The 22,960-nt window shown below is 36.2% G+C and overlaps 1 protein-coding gene and 1 pseudogene across 1 annotated transcript; one reads left to right on the forward strand and one right to left on the reverse strand.

Moving 5' to 3' along the window:
- The first annotated feature begins 966 nt into the window (after positions 1 to 966).
- LOC103566565 (olfactory receptor 7G2-like) lies at positions 967 to 1,899 on the forward strand. Its single transcript, XM_008543021.2, has one exon. It carries the CDS (start codon positions 1,003 to 1,005, stop codon positions 1,897 to 1,899), a length of 897 nt encoding a protein of 298 aa, XP_008541243.2. The 5' UTR covers positions 967 to 1,002.
- Positions 1,900 to 21,708: 19,809 nt separating this feature from the next.
- LOC103566566 (olfactory receptor 7G2-like) lies at positions 21,709 to 22,642 on the reverse strand (annotated as a pseudogene).
- Between the last annotated feature and the right edge of the window lie 318 nt (positions 22,643 to 22,960).

The raw sequence follows: 22,960 nt of genomic DNA on the forward strand, positions 1-22,960 counted from the left end.
GACTACTAAGAAGTCTGTCTGTGACCACATCACTGAACAGCCTTTTCCCAGTAAAGAAAGAGTACACTTGAGTCTCCTCTCAGAGATGATTCCTCTTGCCCAGGAGCCTGGTGCTTCACTCAGTACCTCTCCTCTTCCTAATGATACTGTTTCAGTGTCCATCTTTCAATATCTAGGAGAGATGTCCAGCATCATTCCACAGTGATGTCCTCCAGGTAACCTAAAGCTACTTAGTTAATGTTTGGGAATGAGGGAAGGTGTTTTACTACAAGTTCATCTAAGGGAAACTTTGAGGGGATTACATGCCTCGGATGCTCAGAACCAAGACATGCATTTGCCTCCTGCCTCTCTTCCATTTTCTAACATGTTCCCTTGTAATTTTCCTCCCATCCTCATACAACCCACATTCTGCTAGTCTCCTACTCTCTCTGTGATGGAAAAGAACATTTTCCTTCTCAGCAGGAATATTCTCATTCGCAAACATGGTAAATGTTATAAAGTTTGCTGGCATTTACTTAATTCTTATAGTGGTCTCAAGAAGGAGACATGGTCAGTTTCACCATATCTCCCAAATCTGGGCTTTTAATACACATTGGTATTATCTCTGTTGCTAGGCTGTGAGGTCTCTGGGGAAGAAGGTGCAGATCCAGATAGAGTTACATTAGCCTGCTTCCCTGGACAGCCTGTTCTACGAATAAAATTACAAAACGTTTATAACAATGTGAAGAGCATAGACAGTATAATATTTAAAATAATCATCCCTTAACCCATTTCAGAATTTATAGATTTGACATGCTGCTTCATTAACTTGAGGCCTTTTATTCAAAATAACAAAATTACGTGCACACAGAAGGCATCCCTCCATTTGATTCCTTCCCTTCCCTAGTCGGTGTTTGCCTCAAAGGACATTCTTTCTCTTGGTTTAGAGATCACATCTTTTCCTTCAGGTTCACCAACAATATAGGACCCAGAAACAAAACAGATGTTTCAGAATTTCTTCTCATGAGACTGACAGATGATCCAGAACTGAAGACCAGCCTCTTCAGCCTGTTCCTGCCCATGTACCTGGTCACCGTCCTGGGAAACATGCTCATCATCCTGGCTGTCATCTCTGACTCCCGTCTCCACACACCCATGTATTTCTTTCTCTCCAATCTGTCCTTTACTGACATTTGTTTAAGCACAACTATGATCCCAAAGATGCTGGTGAACATCCAAGCACAGAATCAGAGCATCACTTATGCAGGCTGCCTTAGCCAAATTTGCTTTGTCCTGAATTTTGTCCTTTGCGAAAATTTTCTCCTTTCCATAATGGCCTATGACCGCTATGTGGCCATTTGTCACCCCCTGACGTATGCACTTATTATGACCCCCCGATTCTGTGGGCTGCTGACCTTACTTTCGCTGGGCATTAGCATAGGGGATGCCTTGCTCCACAGTCTGATGGTGTTGCGGCTGTCCTTCTGCACAGACATGGAAATCCCCCTTTTCTTCTGTGAAGTTGTTCAGGTCATCAAGCTTGCATGTTCTGATACCCTCATCAATAACATCCTGATATACTTTGCAGCTAGCATATTTGGTGGTGTTCCCCTTTTTGGAATCATTTTCTCATATATTCAAATTGTTTCCTCTATTTTGAGAATGTCAGTGTCAGGCAGAAAGTATAAAGCTTTTTCCACTTGTGGGTCTCACCTCTCAGTTGTTACCTTGTTCTACGGGACAGCTTTTGGAGTATATATTAGTTCTGCAGTGACAAACTCTTCCAGGAAGACTACAGTGGCTTCAATGATGTACACTGTGGTCACTCCCATGATGAATCCCTTCATCTACAGCCTGAGGAACACAGACATGAAGGGGGCCTTGGGGAGGCTCATTGGTAGGATCTTTTCTTTTCTGTGACCTTGTCATCTGATTTGGGCTGGGTTCACTATAATGAGTCAAAGTGAAAGAAATACTGATGAACCATAATGCCTAACTCCTCCATCACTATGATCTTCTTAAATGGATAAATGGCAAGGTGGCTAAGAGCATTTTAAGTGAGAGTGAAACCTGACTTTCTCTTTATTTAGCTTTGTGATGTTTGCCAGGTGATTTCCATTGTCTATGATAAGTTTGTTTGTTTAGGGTACATAGAAACTGAATCTGAGACAGACGTTCTTGGTAAAGTAATTTTGTTTGGAAAGTTCTCAGCACAAGGGAAATGAAATAAAGTGGATAGGACAGGGAAAGGACTTAAACAAGGCTGTGGTCATATCAGAGACTAGATTCTGTCTGATCCCATGGATAGTGCCATGTGAATTGCATCCTAGATTTACGCCTACTCTGAGACAGGTGGCTGACCTTTCATACCTGATTCACTAATTCCCAAGACTGGTCAGTGATAAATTGAACATGTGCGAGGCAGCATTAGCATCCACAACACTCAGCTTCATTATCGTAATATTGCCATTATTGGAGTATCTCAGTGGTTTGAAATGGCTGTGAGATATTTGAACTTGATCAGTGAAGCATCCTTAGTTTCTTTCTAACAAGAGAAAGAAATCTTGGTTCTAATATGTTCAAACAATAAACAGAGTTATCTTTCATTACAAGGACTTCAGAGGTATAGAATGTACTCTCTCACAGGAGTGAGAGAGTAGGGATTCATTCAATCCTATATGAAGTGGCTTCAGTTAGGTCTATTTCCCCTCATTAACCCAGATAGATGCAACAGATGCAGGTATCATACCTTGACATGATTTCTGGAGACAGAAAACTGACTGTCCTTCCCTGAGTCTACTATTAATGAGGATGTATTTATAATAGACATTCAATGGCATCATCCATAAAACATCACCTTTAATCTCGTCACTGAGAATAAGATCAGATGCTACCTACTTAATTTAATTCTTAGTGTGGGGAAAATGATTACGACGAGAACCTTAAACTGACCATATGGAGTGAAACTCCTGCTGAGAAGTGCACCCCCATAAGCACTACAAACGCTTAGGACAATGCTTGTCACCTAGTAAGTACTCAATAAAATTTAGCTACTATCATTGTGTTCCATTCTTGTTTATATTAAGTCTTGTAATCCTATTGGTCTCATGTATTTTTATCACTTGCTTCAGTAATTATATTTGTTTTCTTTTGTTGTTATATTTATTAGCTGCTTTTTCTGGTCTGAGTAATATAACAAAACAAATGATTGTTATGTAGGCAGGAAAAAGGTTGGTAATCCTCTGGCATCTTATTGGCTTTGAAACCTTATTGATTTATTTGTAAGAATGTATCTGAGTTTTCACCTCTCCCCTTAGTCATCGTATATTGCTGTGTTTCTTATGCATCTCTGGTGGATTCCGCAAACAGAAATATAATTGAATAACATTAATTGTATCTTTGGTGTCATAGAGGATTGGGTGCAGTCTTGGGCTCTAATGCAAAGCTTTTTAATGGGTTATGAGGAAAGTTATTCCATAGATAACTACTTTCTTTTGACAAGGAGATGTTGAGAGGAAGACAAGAACAGAGATAAGGAAAGTTGGCAAGATTAGAAGAATTCTCTTTCCCGTAACCCCCAAAAAGCAGGGCCATGAGTTAGAATCATCTCTGAAGGCAAGGGGCTGGAAACCGTGGAGATCTCAAAAGAGAATCAAAGTTGTTGGAGAGCTCTCTGTTCTGCCTGAAAGTGGAGCTCGACGTTGGTTTTATTTTCAGCACCACAACTGGGAAACAGCTCTCTACCTGGCACTTGAGGTATCTTCTAGGACAGAGCTTCTTCCACTGATGTCCAGAGAAGAGCTGCAGAGATCAATCACTTCAGACTTTGTTCACACTGAGGTTTTCCTGACGTCCAGCAAGAACTACTGATATTGAACCTCTGAGGAGATATGTGAGGGATGAGACTTTAATAAGCGTTTTTTTTTTTGAGATTCTGAAGTGTGAGGTTCATGACATTCAAATTAGAAGAACATCAGAAAATATACTTAGAATTAGGAATATGGAAGAGCATTTTCTCAATTTTATTTTTTAAAATATCATATATGAAGTAGTGCATTAAATCTATATGTAGATCTGAAAGAACAGTAACATAACCACACATATATCCATCCTGGGATTAAAAATCATGGAATCCAACTGAATGGTCTTCCATCCACATCGCCATCTCCTCTCCTATTGACAAACAAAATCCTGAATTCTACATTAATCATTTTCTTTGATCTTCTTTTATTAGATTCAATCCTGTGAAACTGCCAGTATTTGATCATATTTACCCTGAGAAACTGTCAATAGGGTTAAATGTCACTGTCTTATCATCCCTGTATGTATTCCTCTCCAATTTAGAAATTTTCCTCTTTTCAAATTAATTCAAAGTTTAATTTTAATATATGAATTTTTTGTCCTGATTGTTTTTCTCATTATTGCACTTTTCAGATTCAGTCACGTCATTGGGTATGTTAGTATATTAGTAACTGATTTATCTCCAATACTCTGTATTTTTACATTAGATATGGTAACATTTCAAACTAGATCCTTTTTGATATTGATGGAAATTTTGTTTGCTTGTAGCTGTGTTTTTACTATCATGAATCAATCTGTTTTAATATTCTTTTGTATGTCTCCTGGTGGAAATGAGAGAGAGTTTTATCTTTGCAATGGGATTATTGATTAAAGGGAACAGGTAGTCTCCTTTGGGTAGTTCCCAAGAGTTTTCCTAAGTGGATGGACAAAAAGTACACACGTTAAATATTGCTATTGATCCAAATCATCACCAACACCTTTTCATTTATACTGACAATTTTGTGGAAACAAAAATTTTTTCATCAACTGACATATGTCTTATTATTATATGGTTGAAAGTCTTTTAACACATTTATTTTCCTTTCTGTTAAATATCTATTTGTGGTATTTCTACTGAGTTGTTTACCTTTTTCTTATTAATTCTTATGAGTTCTTTACATAATTAAGATATTAGTCTTAATCTGTTATGTGAATTGCAAATTTTCTCTTTAAGTGTGTGACTTCTTTTTGGATATCCTTTATACTTTTTTTTTAATGAATACAAGTGCTTCATTTTAATATAGTTATAGTTTGTCAATACTTTCCATAATGTCTTGTATTCAATCGATCTTGTTTATGAATCCCATAGTAGTTCTATCTGAAGAATTTTCAGTTTTGGCTTTTCCACTTTAAGCATGAACCCTCCTGGAATTTGGTTTTCTCTTGTTATGAAGCAGAGTCCAAATTCATTTTTAGGTTCCTGCCTAAACTGCCCAATTATGTGTTGGTTTCTTTCCGGTCTCTATCTTCTGATCAATCGGTCTTGTATTTACCTAGGCACCAATATAACATCTTAATAATTGTAGCACACCAGTCAACTAAAAATATGTTTACTATGATAACAAAGAAGCCCCAAACTCAGTTAATTACAACCACAAGGTGCATTGTATCATAGTTTGCTTGTGTGATAATTCACAACTTACTGTAACAATATTGCTAACAAAAAGGACCAGAGTTTCAATGAATCATCCATTATTATGTGGAAAAAATATACTGAATCTACAACTTTGAAATTGAGAAAATTTGGTATGAAATTTTGTAATGGAAATAAAATGCTATTACATACTCAGGCTAAGTCTTTTTAATTGTGGTAACATGCATAACATAAAATTTGCAATTTTAATCACTTTTAAGTATGCAGTTTGGTGGCATAATTACCTTCACAATGTTGTACGGCCATCATCACTATCTGTTCCCACATGTTTTTCATCACCTCAGTCTCTCTCCCTACCTCAGTCCCTGCAAACTCTAATCTACTTTCTGTTTCTAGGAATGTTCCTACTCTAGATAGTTCATATCATAGGAATCATACAATTTATGTCCAGTTTTAAACTTTTATTGTGAATATCTTCAAACATACAGAAAAGTTGACAGATTAATACAATGAACACCCATTTACAGACTACCTAGATTCAACAGTTATTAATATTTTGCAATATTTGTTTCACCATTGATTAACATATATTTTTATTGTATTAAAATACATAAAAATGTATCCTCTTAATCATTTTAAGTGCACAGTTTAGTAGTGTTAAATATAATAACTTTTTCATCTTGCAAATATGAAACTCCATTCCCTTTAAACAATGACTCTCTTTTTTCTCCTCATCCCAGCTTCTGGTAACCACCATTCTACTTTCTGTTTCTATGAATTTCAGTACTCAAGATACTTCGTATAAGTGGGATATGTCTTTTTCTGACTGGCTTGTTTCACTTAACCTAATGTTCTCAAGTTTCATCCATGTTGTATCACATGACAGAATTCCCTTTCTTTCTAAGGCTAATATTCCATTGTATATACATTCACCAAATTTTCTTTATCCATTCATGCATTGATGGGCACTTGGGTTGCTCCCACCTCTTGGCTATTGTGAACTGTGCTACTATGAATAAGCGTGTGTAAATACCGCTTAGAATCTTTATTTTTTAAATACACTCTCCATCTTAGAGTGCTATGTATACTCATGTTTTTTTAACCATTTCTTTTTGAGGAAGGTTAGCCCTGAGCTAACATCTGCTGCCAATCCTCCTCTTTTTGCTGAAGAAGACTGGCCCTGAGCTAACATCCATGCCCATCTTCCTCTACTTTATATGTGGGAAGCCTACCACAGCATGGTGTGCCAAACGGTGCCATGTCCGCACCCGGGATCCTAAGTGGTGAACCCTGGGCCGCTGAAGGGGAACATGCAAATTTAACTGCTGTGCCACTGACCTGGCCCCCTATACTGATGTTTTAATCTCCCCAAAATTCATGCAGCAAAATTATCATACAATAAAATGACCTTTTTGTGTACTTTTCTTTATATTTTAATGCACGTAAACTAACTTGTGTTGGCAATATTGTCACATGCTCCTTTATCTCTGTGAACCATTCATCTGTTCTCATACTTATAGTTTTCATAATGTCATATAAATGGAATCATAAGTCACCACAACCTGTGTATAAATATTTATAGTAGCCCTAGTCATAACTGACAGAGAATGAAAGAACCCAAATGTACTTTAGTAGAGAATGCATAAGTAAACTGTGGTATATCATTATAATAGATACAGCAGCAAAAAGGAATGAGGTATTAATGTAAGCAACAGCTTGTATGATTCTCAAAGGCCATTATGCTGACTGATAGAAGCCACATGCCCAAAGCAAACATTTATTTTAAAATTCTCCTCTTGGAATAAATTGATGTTCTGATTCTTGGTTTTGTAGGTTCAACATTTTAGGATTATATTCTTCCTTGGTATTTAAATTTTGAATTGCAGATTCATTTTAGTTACTAGTTTTTTTCCTCTCTCTCTTTCCATTTTTGTGCTCACACTGTATTAACCAGCAGATTCACAGTTGCCTTTATCAATCACAAGTCCTCTAGTCTTGAATTCATTCTTATAACTGATTCTTGCTGTACAGTGATTTTGAGAATATCAAAAACCAAGCCACCAAACCATCAGATAACTTGGTTCAGTTCTGCCTTGGAGGCTTTTCTGAAACTTTCCACTGTTCTAAGTCCACAGTCATGGTCCCAGACAGTGTCCACAACTCCTGTGTTAACTTGCATTTCTCAATAACAAACCCCCACTTGTGCCTTTGGATTTGTATACTTTATATCTCTACATATTTTTTATACTTCATCTATTACTGCATGTGCTGAAGCAAATGAGTTTAAGGGATGACATTACAATGCCATCTTGTATCAAGAAAATTATAGGTTAACAAAGTTCACACAGAAGCATTAGCAACAGAGAAAATAAATTGATAATCACGTGAAAATATTGAACTCAGTAAGGATGAACACTTTTTTAATTAACATTAATGTGAAGTATCATTTCCATCAGTTAGACAATGGTTGAAACCTAACTAATATACTGAGATTACATCTGCACACAACAGTTTTGCCATGGCGTTATAACTTCTTACAATCCTATTGAAAATCAAGAGGCCTAAAATTTCACCCACCATCCTCTAAAGTGAAGAACACTGTATATTGAAACTATTGTGATGAAATTTGACAAAATAATTGAGAAAATCTAAAAAGGGTGTAACAGATCTGTCAGTATTGATCAAGACATAATTGTCACAGAAAATGGATTAGAATCTCTTATATAAATATACATACTGAATATTACATCAAGAAACACCCAGTGACACTTGGAAAGAAAAAACAACCCCTGCGTCTTTCTAATTTTCCCATAACTTAGCTGTATTTTAAAATGTATTATTTATATCCACATACACGCTATATTTTGACATCTAAATTTGGTATCAGACTTCCTGATGTCGTTGATTAGATAGAGTTCCTTCGCTCCTACCTAAAAAAAGACTGAAATCCAATCAGAGAAGGATGCTGTTCCCATGTTTATAACATACTTGAAATGGAGAAGAGCAGACACGGTTGGAGAAAAGTAGATGGTATACACCTGATCTTATAAGGGTCAGATAAGCAGCCATCCTGAATTCCTCCCTTCTAGAGACTTGGTCTTTAAGGGTTTGCACTGCCCTGGGATCTCAGTGACAGTAAAATTGCTTGGCTAATGAGGAGCTTTGGAATTTGAGGTTTTAGGGATACACAGACTGCGACTGCTTGTGACCACCTTAATCAACAGTACTTTTCCAGAAACAAAGTATCACATCTGAGCCTCCTTCCATAGATTATCCCTCTTGCCTGAGTATCATTCATTCCCACTACACCTGTGAGGACAGATATTCCAGATAGCACATTCAGAGGAGATGTCAAGCATCATTCCTCTGTGACCCTTGTTTTCCTCATGAGCAGAAATCTGCCCCTTTTCAAACATGATGACTATTATAAATCCTTCTGACATTTACTTGAATTATTGGGTGGTCATTGGAAAGGGGTTTGGTCAGCTTTTCCTTTCATTTCCATTCCTGGTTCTTGATATACCATTGTACAGAAGAGTGTTTGTATTATCCTTATACTTGGACTGTGGAAACACTGGAAAGTGGAAACAGAGACTCAGATGACTTCCTTACTACTACAAGTGCTTCTCTTTATAAAATTACCATGTATTTTACGTCAGAACAGCTGAGGTAGTATAATAAAAAATTATATGACCACCCTTCACTCATTCCACAATTAACAAATGTTGACATTCTGCTATATCAGCTTCAGATACTTTTTATAAAGTAACAAATAACTTTCATACCGAAGACAGCTATTTTGTATCCTGCTCAATGATCGTTCTCATCTTCCTAGAGACAACATAATCTAGAATGTGATGGTACACCCCATTCAAGGCTTTATATTGTATGAATATCCATAATCACATATAGGATGAAAGTCACTATCACAGAGTTATCAGTTTTGGAATGGAGAAATCAATTTTTATACAATATATTGGAATATTTTCTAGTAATTAAAATTAGTGTAGAGGGACTAAATATATGAACATTAATAAAAATTAAATTAAATAAAGATGAAAATTGTAGATATGCACTATGTTTTGGTTTAGATAATGCTTTCAAAATGCAAAACAATGGAATTCTCTATGGAACACTAACATGAATTCTAGTAAAAGTTTCAGGGGAATAATGTATATAAAGTTCATGAAGTGGTTTCCCTTGTGTAAGGAAAGGAATCAAAATTGTTCAAATAAATGATGTGATGGCTTAATACATATCTGTATTATTTATTGCAATAAAAATTCATATCATGGGAATAGTGACATGTATGAGTATGATAAATTTGATCAATGTGTACCAGGCTCTTCGTTGTTACTTTGTACTTTTGTTTCACTTGAATAATCCGTAATAAAAACAAATCTATCTATGAAGGATCAAAAATATTAAAAAATTTTTCATGCTGTAGATTTCTTTTTATACATTTTTCCCTTGTAGGTTTCAATTATTTGTGTTTATTCATATGTACATCTCTTTATTATTTGATTCATCTTAATTGCTATGTATTTTATCATATGGCCAAATGAGTTTTGCTATCATTGATGTTTCCTTCATTCCTTTTCTATATGATAAACATTCCCACCTGAATTTTCAGCTCAGGAACTCTTCCCTGAAATTTCCAGTTATCATCTAGTGATGTTCTCTATTTCTATTTTCTTTCCTCAACTTATCCCACCCCATTGCTTTCTTCTGAGCAGTGAAACATGTCAGAAGCTGTTGTTCATGGCAGATAAAAAACTACAATAGGAAATGTCAGTATGAGACATGCTTAGTGACATGCTGGATGATTTTTCTCCATGTATTTCTCATCATTTCAACATCTCTATTATTTGTTATCACAGTTCCCATTACAGAAATGAGAACATCTTGGGGCTACCCCGGTGGCACAGTGGTTAAGTTCACATGTTCCACTTCAGCAGCCCAGGGTCTGTCAGTTCGGATCCCGGGTGCAGACATGGCACTGCTAATCAAGCCATGCTGTGGCAGATGTCCCACATATAAAGCAGAGGAAGATGGGCATGGATGTTAGCTCAGGGCCAGTCTTCCTCAGCAAAAAGTGGAGGATCGGCAGCAGGTGTTAGCTCAGGGTTGATCTTCCTCAAAAACAAAAAAAGAAAAGAAATGAGAACATCAGACTCTTCATACAGGTGAATAATTTTCCCCCTTCACAAAGCAAGCACTAGTCTGTATTAAATTCAGAGTTCTTGAGTCTAAGGAATACATGAAGTGATAAAGACTGTCATGGTCACTTCTTTTCTCCCCTTCAGAGACCACTTTACAGAGACAATCCTGTTATGACACTTGATTATCTTATAAGTACCATATAAGTCTGTCTTATCTTGTAAATATCTATCTTTCAGGGACCAAATATTTAAGCTGTTTTCACCTGTTTACTTAGGAGCCTACGCATTTCATTATTTCTCTCATTTAGCTGCTTTCTTTAAATGATATGCCACCAATCACCCTAGGGAGAGAAAATCCCTTAGAATGAAACAGAGAATATTATTGGTAAAGATTTCCAGCTTATCACAGAATCCATCACTAATGCATTTAAATAGTGTTTCCATGGTAAAGTCTTATAAACTTGAAGTTTATAGGCAACATACTCTAAACTCTTCTCAGGTGCAGAGCAGGTACTTGGAGAGATGCCATGCACCTGACACAAAATACTTCATGGGTAGAGGTACACACAGCTTACAGGGGAGTAAAAAGATTTGGGGCATTGTTCAGTATGAATATATTAAAATTTTAAAGGAGAATTATGAAACCTTAGTGATGGGTTGAGAATGCTAATTCTATACTATCTAGAGGCATTAACAGAGATTAGTCAAGTGAGCCAATTCAGCCATTAGATGATCTGATCTCAGAGCTAGTCTTTGCCATGAGCTAACCGTGTAATTCTTGTCCATGATGCAACCTCACTTTACCTAACTTTCCCATGGATAAGGGGGGGGGGGTGATAATATGATTTATCTCATCTGTAATTTAACATGACCTTCAGATGATTCTGAGCCATGCCAAAATTTGGGGACCATACTCTACTAGAGAGATTGGGTAACTTCATTCTGGTCTTTCTATTTGTTTGAGGCAAGAAATGTCTTTTTTTTTTATTCCAGTAACATTAGATTATAGTACTGTATAACTTTCAGGTGTACATTGTACTATATTTCAAATTCTGTGTAGATTACATCATGTTAATCCCCCAAAGACATTAACAGAATGAGGAATAAAAATCACATGATCATCTCAATAGATGCAAAGAAACCATTTGACAAGATCTAACATCCATTTATGATAAAACCTCTCAATAAAATGGGTATAGAAAGAAAATTCCTCAACATCATAAAGGCCATATATGACAAACCCACAGCCAACATCATACTTAATAGGGAAAAACTAAAACTCATCCCTCTGAGGACAGAAACAAGACACGTGTGCCCACTCTTGCTATTCCTATTCAACATAGCACTGGAGGTTTTGGCCAGAGCAATTAGGAAAGAAAAAGAAATAAAATGAATCCAAATTGGAAAAGAAGAAATGAAACTGTCACCGTTTGCAGATGATGTGATTGTACGCATAGAAAACTCTAAAGAATCCACCAGAAGACTATTAGTAATAATCAACAACTACAGCAAAATTGCAGGGTACAAAATCAACTTAGAAAAATCAATTGCACTTCTATACTCTAATAATAAACTAGCAGAAAGAGAAGTCAAGGATACAATCCCATTTACAATCACAACAAAAAGAATAAAATACCTAGGATAAATTAAAACAATGAGGTGAAAGAGCTCTACACTGAAAACTATAAGACATTATTGAAAGAAATTGAGGAAGACATAAATAAATGGAAAGATATTTCATGGCAATGATTTTGATAAACAAACATAGTTTAAATATCCATATTACCCAAAGCAATCTACAGACAAAATGCAATCCCAATCAGAATCCTAATGATATTTTTCACAGAAAAGAACAAAGAATCCTAAAATTCATATGAAACTACAAAAGACCCTGGATAGCCGAAGCAATCCTGAGAAAAAAGAAGAAAACTAGAGGTATCACAATCCCGGACTTCAAAGTGTACTACAAAGCTATAGTAATCAAAATAGCATGGTACTGGCACAAGAAGAGATACACAGATCAATGGAACAGAATTGAAAGCTCAGAAATAAAACCATGGGGAGTTAACCTTTCACAAAGGAGACAAGAGCTTAAAATTGAGAAAGGAAAGTCTCTTCAATAAATGGTGTTGGGGAAACTGGACAGCCACGTTGAAAAGAATGAAAGTACACCACTATCTTGTATTATATACTAAGATTAACTCAAAGTGGATTAAATACTTGAATGTAAAACGTGAAACCATAAAACTGCTAGAAGAAAATATAAGCAGTAAGCTCTTTCACATGGTCATAGCAGCATTTCTTTTGACTGCCATGTCTACTCAGGCAAGGGAAACAAAAGAAAAAATTAGCAATTGGGACTATGTCAGATTCAAAAGCTTCTGCAAGGTAAAGGAAACCATGAACAAAATGAAAATACAACCCACCAACTGGGAGAAAATATTTGGAAATCATATATCAGACATGGGGTTAATATCCAAAATAGTTAAAGAACTCATACAAGTCAACAACAAAAAGACAAACAAAATTCAATCAAAAAATGGGAAGAGGATGTGACCAGACATTTTTTCCAAATACGATGTACAGGTGGCCAACGAAAACATGAAAAGATGTTCAACATCATTAATTATTATGGAAATGAAAATCAAAACTAGAATGAGGTGTCACCTTACACTGGTCAGAATGGCTATAATTAACAAGGCAAAAAAATAACAAATGCTTGTGAGGATGTGGAGAAAAGGGAACCCTCATGGAATGGAAATCCAAACTGGTGTAGCCACTATGTAAGACAGTGTGGAGATTTCTCAAAAAATTAAAAATAATAATACAATATGATCCAACTGTCCCACCACTGGGTATTTATCCAAGGAGCTTGAAATCAACAAGCCAAAGAGATATATGCACCCCTATCTTGATTGCAGCATTACTCACAGTAGTCAAGACATGAAAGCAACCCAAGTGTCCATCAACTGATGAATGAATAAAGAAGATGTAAATACATGCAATGGAATACTACTCAGCCATAATAAAAGACAATATCGTCTCATTTGCAATAACATGGATGGACCCTGAGGATATTATGTTAAGCGAAATAAGCCATACAGAAAATGGCAAACAACACATGATCTCACTCATATGTGGAAGATGAAAAAACACATGGACAAAGAGAACAGGTTAATGCTTACCAGAGGGGATGGGGGATGGAGGATGGGCAGAAGGGGTAAAGGAGCACATATGAATGGATAAAAATTAGACTACCGGTGGTGAGCATGATGAAATATATACAGAAACTGATAAATAATAACGTACACCTGAAGTTTCACAATGTTGTAAACCATTATGACCACAATAAAATTAAAAAGAAATGAAAAATAAGAACAATGGGCAAATATATTGATGCATCCAGAACTCAGTCAATCAAATCTTATATGTTTTGGGCAATCAATGACCCTATTCTCAGCTATGTTGTATTAACACAGGAAGTGGGAATGCCCTCGAGTTCATCCTGGCTCACAAACTAGGGATTCCTGTAGGAGCCGGTACCTAGGAATTCAGCCTTTGACAGACCCAACAGAAAAAGAAGGAAGAGGATCTGAATGCCATAATTGATTTTCAATATTTATTTTCCTGACATTATCTGCTAATCATACAACTGAGACAGATGTGTCAAAATATAGACAAAATAAGGAAGAGATAAAGCTACTGAGTATCAAGGTATTAATTATTTCTATAAATGCCCTAAAAACTCAGAAATAAAGTGTGGGATTTGTCCCCTTGAGCTACCTAGGAAAGAATTAAAGAAAAGAGAAATCAACCTAGAATTAATAACCTATCAATAGAGATAAATGACTCAGGTTATTTCAAAATTTAAAAAAAACTAGAATGTCTTTCATGTTAACTTCAAGTAAAAACAAGACTGGCAGCTAAACAGAAGAGAGTGTACATGTATTTATTTCATACATGGCTGTGTACGTAGCAGGGAAGACAAGAAAATTCTAAAGATAAGATCTCATTTTCCCATCCAGTTTTCGTGATCATCTTAGATAACAACTACTTCATATTTACAATGTGCTAGATTCTCCACCAAGTAAGTCATATAGATTCAAGTTTTTAAATTCCACAACCACAAAAGCATTCGAGGTATCCAGTTATACTTTGATAAATTTCCTTTTTTTTCTTAAACCTGACTTGACCATCTTCTCTCTTCTAATACTGAAACAACTCTCCTGTCAAATAATCTGGCCATTTTTGTTGGTAGATTGAAGTTTTCTCATTTTGAGATACAGCTTAGGGCAGTTAAATTGTTGCCATTTTATTCAGCATTTTTTTTTTTTCAAATCTCCATACATATCACCACTTCTCCAACTGTTGTGTTTTGGAAAGAAAAAACATGTGCTACTTATTACCTTATGAGACAAATATGCTTTTAACTTCTTATTGAGATTATGATAATTTAAAACCTTGTGAAATTTCAGTTGTACATTATTGTTTGTCAGTCGTGTTGTAGGTGTACCACTTCATGCTTTGTGCCAACCCCCCACCCCCTTTTCCCCTGGTAACCACTAATCTGTTCTCTTTGTCTACGTGTTTAACTTCCACATATGAGTGGAGTCATACAGAGATTGTGTTTATCTGGCTTATTTCACTTAACATAATACCCTCAAGGTCCATCAAAGTTGTTGTGAATGGGATGATTTTATCCTTTTTTATGTCTGAGTAGTATTCCATTGTGTGTATATATATATATATATATATATATATATACCATATCTTCTTTATCCAATCATCGGTTGATAGGCAGTTAGGTTGCTTTCACGTCTTGGCTATTGTAAATAATGCTGCCATGAACATGGGGGTGCATGGGACTTTTGGAATTGCAGATTTCAAGTTCTTTGGCTAGATACCTAGTGGTGGGATCGCTGGATCATATGGTATTTCTATTTTTAATTTTTGATAAATCTCCATACTTTTTCCATAGTGGCTGCACCAGTTTGCATTCCCACCAGCAGTGTATGAGGGTTCATTTTTCTCCACAACCTCTCCAACATTAGATAATTTTTATTTTGGTTATTTTTGCCATTCTAATGGGTGTAAGGTGATATCTTAGTGTAGTTTTGATTTGCATTTCCCTGATGATGAATGATGATGAGCATCTTTTCATGTGCATATTGGCCATCCATATACCTTCTTTAGAGAAATGTCTGTTCACGTCTCCTGCCCATTTTTTGATCGGTTTGTTTGATTTTTTGTTGTTGAGTTCTTTATGTAGTATGAAGATTAATACCTTGTCACATATATGACTTGCAAATATTTTTTTCCCAATTGGCAGGTTGTTTTTTTGTTTCAATCCTGTTTTCCCTTGCCTTGAAGAAGCTTTTTAGTCTGATGAAGTCCCATTTGTTTATTCTTTCTGTTGTTTCCCTTGTCTGAGAACACATGGTTTACAAAAAGATCTTTTTGATACTGATGTCAAAGAGTATGCTGCCTATATTTTCTTCTAGAAGCCTTATGGTTTCCCATCTTACCCTTAGGTCTTTGATCCATTTTGAGTTTATTTTTGTGAATGGTGAAAAAGAATGGTCAATTTTCATTCTTTTACATGTGTACTTGTGGCTTTCCAGTTTTCCCAGCACCATTTGTTGAAGAGACTTTCTTTTCTCCATTGTAGGCCCTCAGCTTCTTTGTCAAAGATTAGCTGTCCATAGATGTGTGGTTTTATTTCTGGGCTTTCAATTCTGTTCCATTGATCTGTGCACCTGTTTTTGTACCAGTACCATGCTGTTTTGATTACTGTAGCTTTGTAGTATGTTGTGAAGTCAGGGATTGTGATGCCTCCAGCTTTGTTCTTTTTTTTCTCAGGATTGCTTTAGCAATTCGGGGTCTTTTGTTGCTCCATATGAATTTTAGGATTGTTTGTCCCATTTCTGTAAAGAATGACATTGGGATTCTGATTCGGATTGCATTCAATCTGTAGATTGCTTTAGGTAGTATGGACATTTTAACTATGTTTATTCTTCCAATCCATGTGCATGGAATATCTTTCCATCTCTTTATATCTTCATCAATTTCTTTCAGGAAAGTCTTGTAGTTTTCATTGTATAGGTTTTTCACTTCCTTGGTTAAATTCACCCCAAGGTATTTTATTCTTTTTATTGCGATTGTGAATTGTACTGTGTTGTTGAGTTCTTTTTCTGTTAGTTCGTTATTAGAGTATAGAAATGTTATTGATTTATGTAAGTTGATTTTATACCCTGCAACTTTGCTGTTGTTGTTGACTATTTCTAATAGTTTTCCGATGGACTGTTTGGGGTTTTCTATATATAAGATCATGTTCTCTGCAAACAGGGAGAGTTTCACTTCTTCATTTCCTATTTGGATTCCTTTTATTTCTTTTTCCTGCCTAATTGCTCTGGCCAAAACCTCTAGTACTATGTTGAATAAGAGTGGTGAGAGTGGACACCCTTGTCTTGTTCCTGTTCTGAGAGGGATGGCTTTCAGTTTTTGCCCATTGAGTATGATGTTGGATGTGGGTTTGTCATATATGGCCTTTATTATGTTTAGGTACTTTCCTTCTATGCTCATTGTATTGAGAGTTTTTAACATAAAAGCCTGCTGCATCTTGTCATATGATTTCTCTGTGTCTGCTGAGATGATCATGTGGGTTTTTTTTCTCATTTTGTTAAGATGGTGTATCACATTGATTGACTTGTGGATGTTGAGCTATCCTGTGTCCCTGGTATAAATACCGCTTGATCATGGTGTATGATCTTTTTAATGTATTGCTGTATTAGGTTTGCCAGAATTTTGTTGAGGATTTTTGCATGTATGTTCATTAGTGATATTGGCCTGTAGTTTTCCTTCTTTGTGTTGTCCTTGTCTGGTTTTGAGATCAGGGTGCTGTTGGCTTCATAAAATGTGTTAGGAAGTTCTCTATTTTCCTCAATTTTTTGGAATAGTGTGAGAACGATAGGTATTAAATCTTCTTTGAATGTTTGGTAGAATTCTCCAGAGAAGCCATCTCATCCTGGACTTTTATTTTTGGGGAGGTTTTTGATTACCGTTTCAATCTCTTTACTTGTGATTGGTCTATTCAGATTCTCTATTTCTTCCTGATTCAGTTTTGGGAGGTTTTATAAGTCTAAGAATTTATCCATTTCTTCTAGGTTGCCCAATTTGTTGGCATATAGTTTTTCATAGTATTCTCTTATAATCTTTGTATTTCTGTGACATCCATTGTGATTTCTCCTCTTTCATTACTAATTTTATTTCAGTCTTCTCTGTTTTTTTCTTAGTGAGCCTGGCCAAGGCGTTTGTCATTATTTTTTTTAATTTTCTCAAAGAATCAACTCTTTTTTTCATTGATCCTTGTGAGAAAAATATTTGTATCTAAGTCTAATTGGTCTTTTGGGGCAGGGTAAAATTCCCTTTCCTCCATTATTGTGTTCTTATGACTGGGCTATAATAAAATTGACACAAAACTAGTTTAACAGGAGAAAAATCCAGTTTAATACATACGTATTGGACACCATAAAGAAGTAATACTCAGAGAGTGAGCAAAACAGGCAGTACATACATCTTTTACACACACACAAAACAATAAATTTGTGAAGAATTGACAGGACAAAGAAACTTAGGTTTGGGGTACATAATTAGTGAGGAATTTAAGCAGAGTTTAGGCTTAAGGTAGTAAATTAGCAAGATTTGTTTATGCAGGCTTCTTGGCCCTCAATTCCCTAGCTCTGGTGAAAGGATGCAGGGAGAGTGCCTTTTAGATGGGAAATTTATTTCCTGCTTTCCAGAGGGGAATAGAGGCAGAAGGGTCAGAATACCCTTTTTGCTTCTCGAGTAACTTTCATTCAAAATAATCAATATACTATTGTGGAATATTTTGGGATGGCCTGCCCTGGGCCCCAACAGGTCTAAAATTTCATTTTATTTGCACCTAATCAAAACCAAATGCTTCCACTTGTGCATAAAACTAAAAAATCTCTTGCATACTTTAGGACATAGCTCAGCTAATTCCTCCATCGCTCTGCTGTGTCATCAATTTTCCCCCTTGATTAGTTTATTTGCCATAGCATCCTGCTTATTTGAATTTCTTAAAAAAAGGAAAAGACAATTGAAACCTCTCTGGACTCCTGATATAGCAACATCTTCAATTTTCTGGTCCCTTTACAGCAAAACTTCTTGAAAGAGCTCTCTTTACTAACTGAACTCAATTCTTCTCTCATCATTTATTGAGGTCACTCAAGTCAGGCCCTTGCCTAGACCTTCACATTACCCTACTTTTAAAGAATCATCGAGGTTAAGTTCATCGTTTAAATCTGAAACTTTCCTTTAATTGACATGTTAGAAAGGTTCACCCATTTATTACTTATGGAAATACTTTGTTTTATCATTTTTCAGCATCATATCTATTTTGGATTTACCCCTATCTCACTTGCTACTATTTTTGTCTCTCCTACAATCATCTTCCTCACCTCCCCAAACCCCAACACTGGAGGGCCTCTGGGATCAGTACTCATCTCTTCTCTCTAGCTACCATCATTCCTTTGAAATAGCATCAAGACTCGTGGTTGATAGTCCATTGACACACTAAGGACTCCCAAATTTGTGTCTCCATAGAGATACTCTTCCTTGAATTCCAGAAGTGTATATTCAACTGCCCACTTGACATTCCCATTTAGACACCTAACAGGCAATTGAAACCCAACATTTTGAAAACCAAATTCCTGATATTAATCTACAAATATGATATGCACATGATTTTTCCTATCATCATTGTTGGCAACTCCATTTTTTCTGGTGCTGAGCATTTTTCTATCACTAAGCATCACCCTTGACTCTCTTCTTCCTCTTATAACCTGTGTCCAATCTTACAGAAAACCATGCTGTCTGCATCAAAATATACCCAGAACCCAGTCAAATCTTATCATATCCACCATTACCATCTTGATTGAATCCATTAGAAACTTAGAAATATTCAGAAGTCACTTTACATGGGCAACTCTGTGTCTGTCCTTCTAGTCAGTATGGTGTTGATATACTCTGTCTGACATTATCTCTTTGATATCATCTTTAATATTTTCCTCATCTTTTATCTGTTTCAGTCTGCTGGACTTTATGTTTTGATTATTTATTTTGTTGGTTTTCTGTTTCAGGATTATTTTGATTGAGAGCTATTAGTATTTTGATTTGCAGCTTTCATTTGAATGAGACAGTTTTTCCCTCTCTATCTATCGATGTGCTCATTCCTCCTTGTGGACCAAGTTCACAATTACATTCACCTATCACCAGTTCTCTATTCCTGAATTCAGTTTATTGACTCTTATGGCTCAGTGATGTTGAGAATATCACAAATGCAGCCATAAAATCAACAGTTAGATTAGTGCAGTTCCTCCTTGGAGGTTTTTCTTTTGATGTTTGATATTCTATGTCCACAATCATGTGGCCATTTGTGACAACATAGACGGACTTTGAGGGTATTATGCTAAGTTAAATAAGCCAGAGGGAGAAAATCAAATACCATATGCTCTCACTCATAAGTTGAAGAGAGAAACAACGATAAACAAAAACATAGAAACAGAGGTTGGATTGGTGGTTATCAGAGGGGGAAGGGGGGAGAGGGCAGGGTGAAAGGGGTGATTAGGCACATGTGTATGGTGATGGATTGTAATGGTGATGGGTGTGTCTTTGGGTGATGAACATGTTGTAGACTACACAGAAATTGAATTATATGATGTACACCTGAAATTTACATAATGTTATAAACCAATGTTACTGCAATAGAAAAATCTAGGACAAAAATTATATTTTGTAGAATCATAAAGATAGCTATAATTATTATAAACTGTTCCCACTACCATTAGCAATTATGAGGCTCTGTTGTCAGGCACAGTTCTCAAAAATTTTATCATACTAATTTTATTCTCCCTAGTGACCTATGAGTCAGGTGATCCTCTTGTTTACCCATGACCTCATGTAAAGATAGAGGTCAAGTGAAGTGAAATTACGGACACAAAATTATTGACACTCCAGTAAGAGGTGCTGAAGGGGTTTGAACGCAGGCTTCCAGTTTGGAGGTGAACTCCTACCACCACATGATGCACACTTTGAGTAGTACAGATTTAGATATCCTAAAGAGTCGATTGGATTCCCTTCATTGCCTTTTGAACACTTCCACCTGCAAGAAGCCTCAAGTGCTTTCTATTATTTTGAAGGTCTCCTAATCTCTGACCACATAGGTAGTATCCTGCAGGTAACAGCATCAAAACAGGATCCATATCATAACCTGAGATCAAAATTAGAATATACTCCTTGAAACTTTAAGTTCTTGTGGTTATTCCATCAATGAGATTCTCTTTTCTCCCAATATTATAATATTAAAATATTCTCACAAGTTGATGTATAAGACAACATTGATTTTTTCAAAATGGAAGAATTGGAGGAAAGATGAAGTGCATGAAATCTTGAAAAGAATGAAAAAAATAAAAAATAACAATTTACTAGTGTGCTCAGAGCAGAATATTGAGATGAGAAAGATGAAATCTGCCAACAGCATTGTCCAGGCTGCTTGACAGGAATGCTGCTACAGTGGTTGGAAGAGAGACAAAATTGCCAAGTTAGCCTAAGAGGGAAAAATAAAATTGAGAAAAGTGTATCTGGATACTTAAAATGCCTTGATAGTTGTGGGACTTAAAGATATAAATCAGTGCAAATGGGAGCCTAGCACCTGGACAGTGTGAACTACTTGTTATTTAAGATGATCATGACAGTTTGATGAGAAAATGAGAGTTCATTTTTAGAAATTATTCCCTTCTCTGCACAAATACACACTCACATGCACACACAACAGTTTATAATATAATTATATGCCCATCCTTTTCTGTTAAATGCCAGTCACATTTTTTGCATGCAAAGAAGTAGAAAGCTACTACATACAAATTTAAATTTTAACTAACAGAGTCATAATTACCCCATTAATAGGTAATTACTTCTAAATTTATTTTTCCTTTTCTTTTCTCCCATTTGAGGTAACCCATTGATGATAGAAGAGTTAGGTATTCTGAAACACAGAACACTTCTCACTGTGATTCATGCCATAAACCTGACCCAAATATGGTGACAAAATCATTAAAGAAAACTTATCCTACTGAATATTTTCCTCAAGTATCCCTTCATATCCCTGTTCCTCAGGCTGTAGATGAAGGGGTTCATCATTTGAGGAACCTCAATGTACATCACTGAAGCCACTGCAAGCTTCCTGGAAGAGTCAGTAACTGCAGAACTAATATACACACCAACAGCTGTCCCATAGAACAAGAAAACAACTGAGAGGTGAGACCCACAGGTGGAAAAGGCTTTATATTTTCTGCCAACCGTTGGCATTTGAAAAAGAGAAGAGATGATTTGAATATAAGAGAAAATGATTGCAGAGAGAAATACCACTCAGTACACTAGCCATAAAATTAGCTAGGAAGGTATTGATGAAGGAATCAGAACAGGTGAGCTTGATGACATGAGCAAGTTCACAGAAGAAGTGTGGGATTTCCAAGTCAGTGCAGAAGGACAGCTGCAAAGCCATCAGACTGTGGAGCAGGGCATCACCAATGCTAAAGAACAAGGAGAATAGAATCAGCAGTCCACAATAGCAGGGATTCATGATGACTGTGTACATCAGTGGGTGACAGATGGCCACATAGCGGTCATAGGCCATTGTTGCAAGCAGACAATTTTCAAAACAAATAAAAACCAGAACAAACCAGACCTGGAGGAGGCAGCCTGTGTAAGTGATGTGCTGATTCTGTGCTTGGATGTTCACCAGCATGTTTGGGATTGTGATCGTGCTTAAACAGATGTCAGTAAAGGACAGATTGGAGAGAAAGAAGTACATAGGGGTGTGGAGTTGGGAGTCAGAACTAGCAGCCAGGAGTATGAGCATGTTTCCCAGGATTGTGATCAGGTACATGGACAGGAACAGGCAGAAGAGGAGAGGCTGTACTTCTGGATCATCTGCTAATCCTAGGAGAATGAATTCTGAAACATCTGTTTGGTTTCTGCATTCCATGTTCTTTTTGAATTTGATGAAAAAACACTCTGTGACAAGAAAATAAAATTTGTGATCCCTGGATCAGCAGCAGCTGTACCTGGAAACTTGTTAGAAATGCCAATTCTTGGCCCAACTCCATACTTACTAATGATAAAAGCTCCAGAAGTAATGACTAGCAATCTGTTTCAACAGGGTCTCCAGATGATTCTGACATACACTAAAGTTTGAGAACTTGTGCTTTAGAAAAACATGCCCATGTATATTGTAAACCCAAGAGAATATTCAAATCTTTCCTTTTGCTTACTTCTCCCTCCATCCTTCTCTCTCTCCTCCTCT

This window comes from Equus przewalskii, chromosome 6, assembly GCF_037783145.1.
Source record: "Equus przewalskii isolate Varuska chromosome 6, EquPr2, whole genome shotgun sequence".
Lineage (NCBI taxonomy): Eukaryota > Metazoa > Chordata > Mammalia > Perissodactyla > Equidae > Equus > Equus przewalskii.

Coding starts and splice junctions, on each gene's coding strand:
- LOC103566565 (XM_008543021.2), top strand. CDS start 1,003: ATGAGACTGACAGATGATCCAGAACTGAAGACCAGCCTCTTCAGCCTG.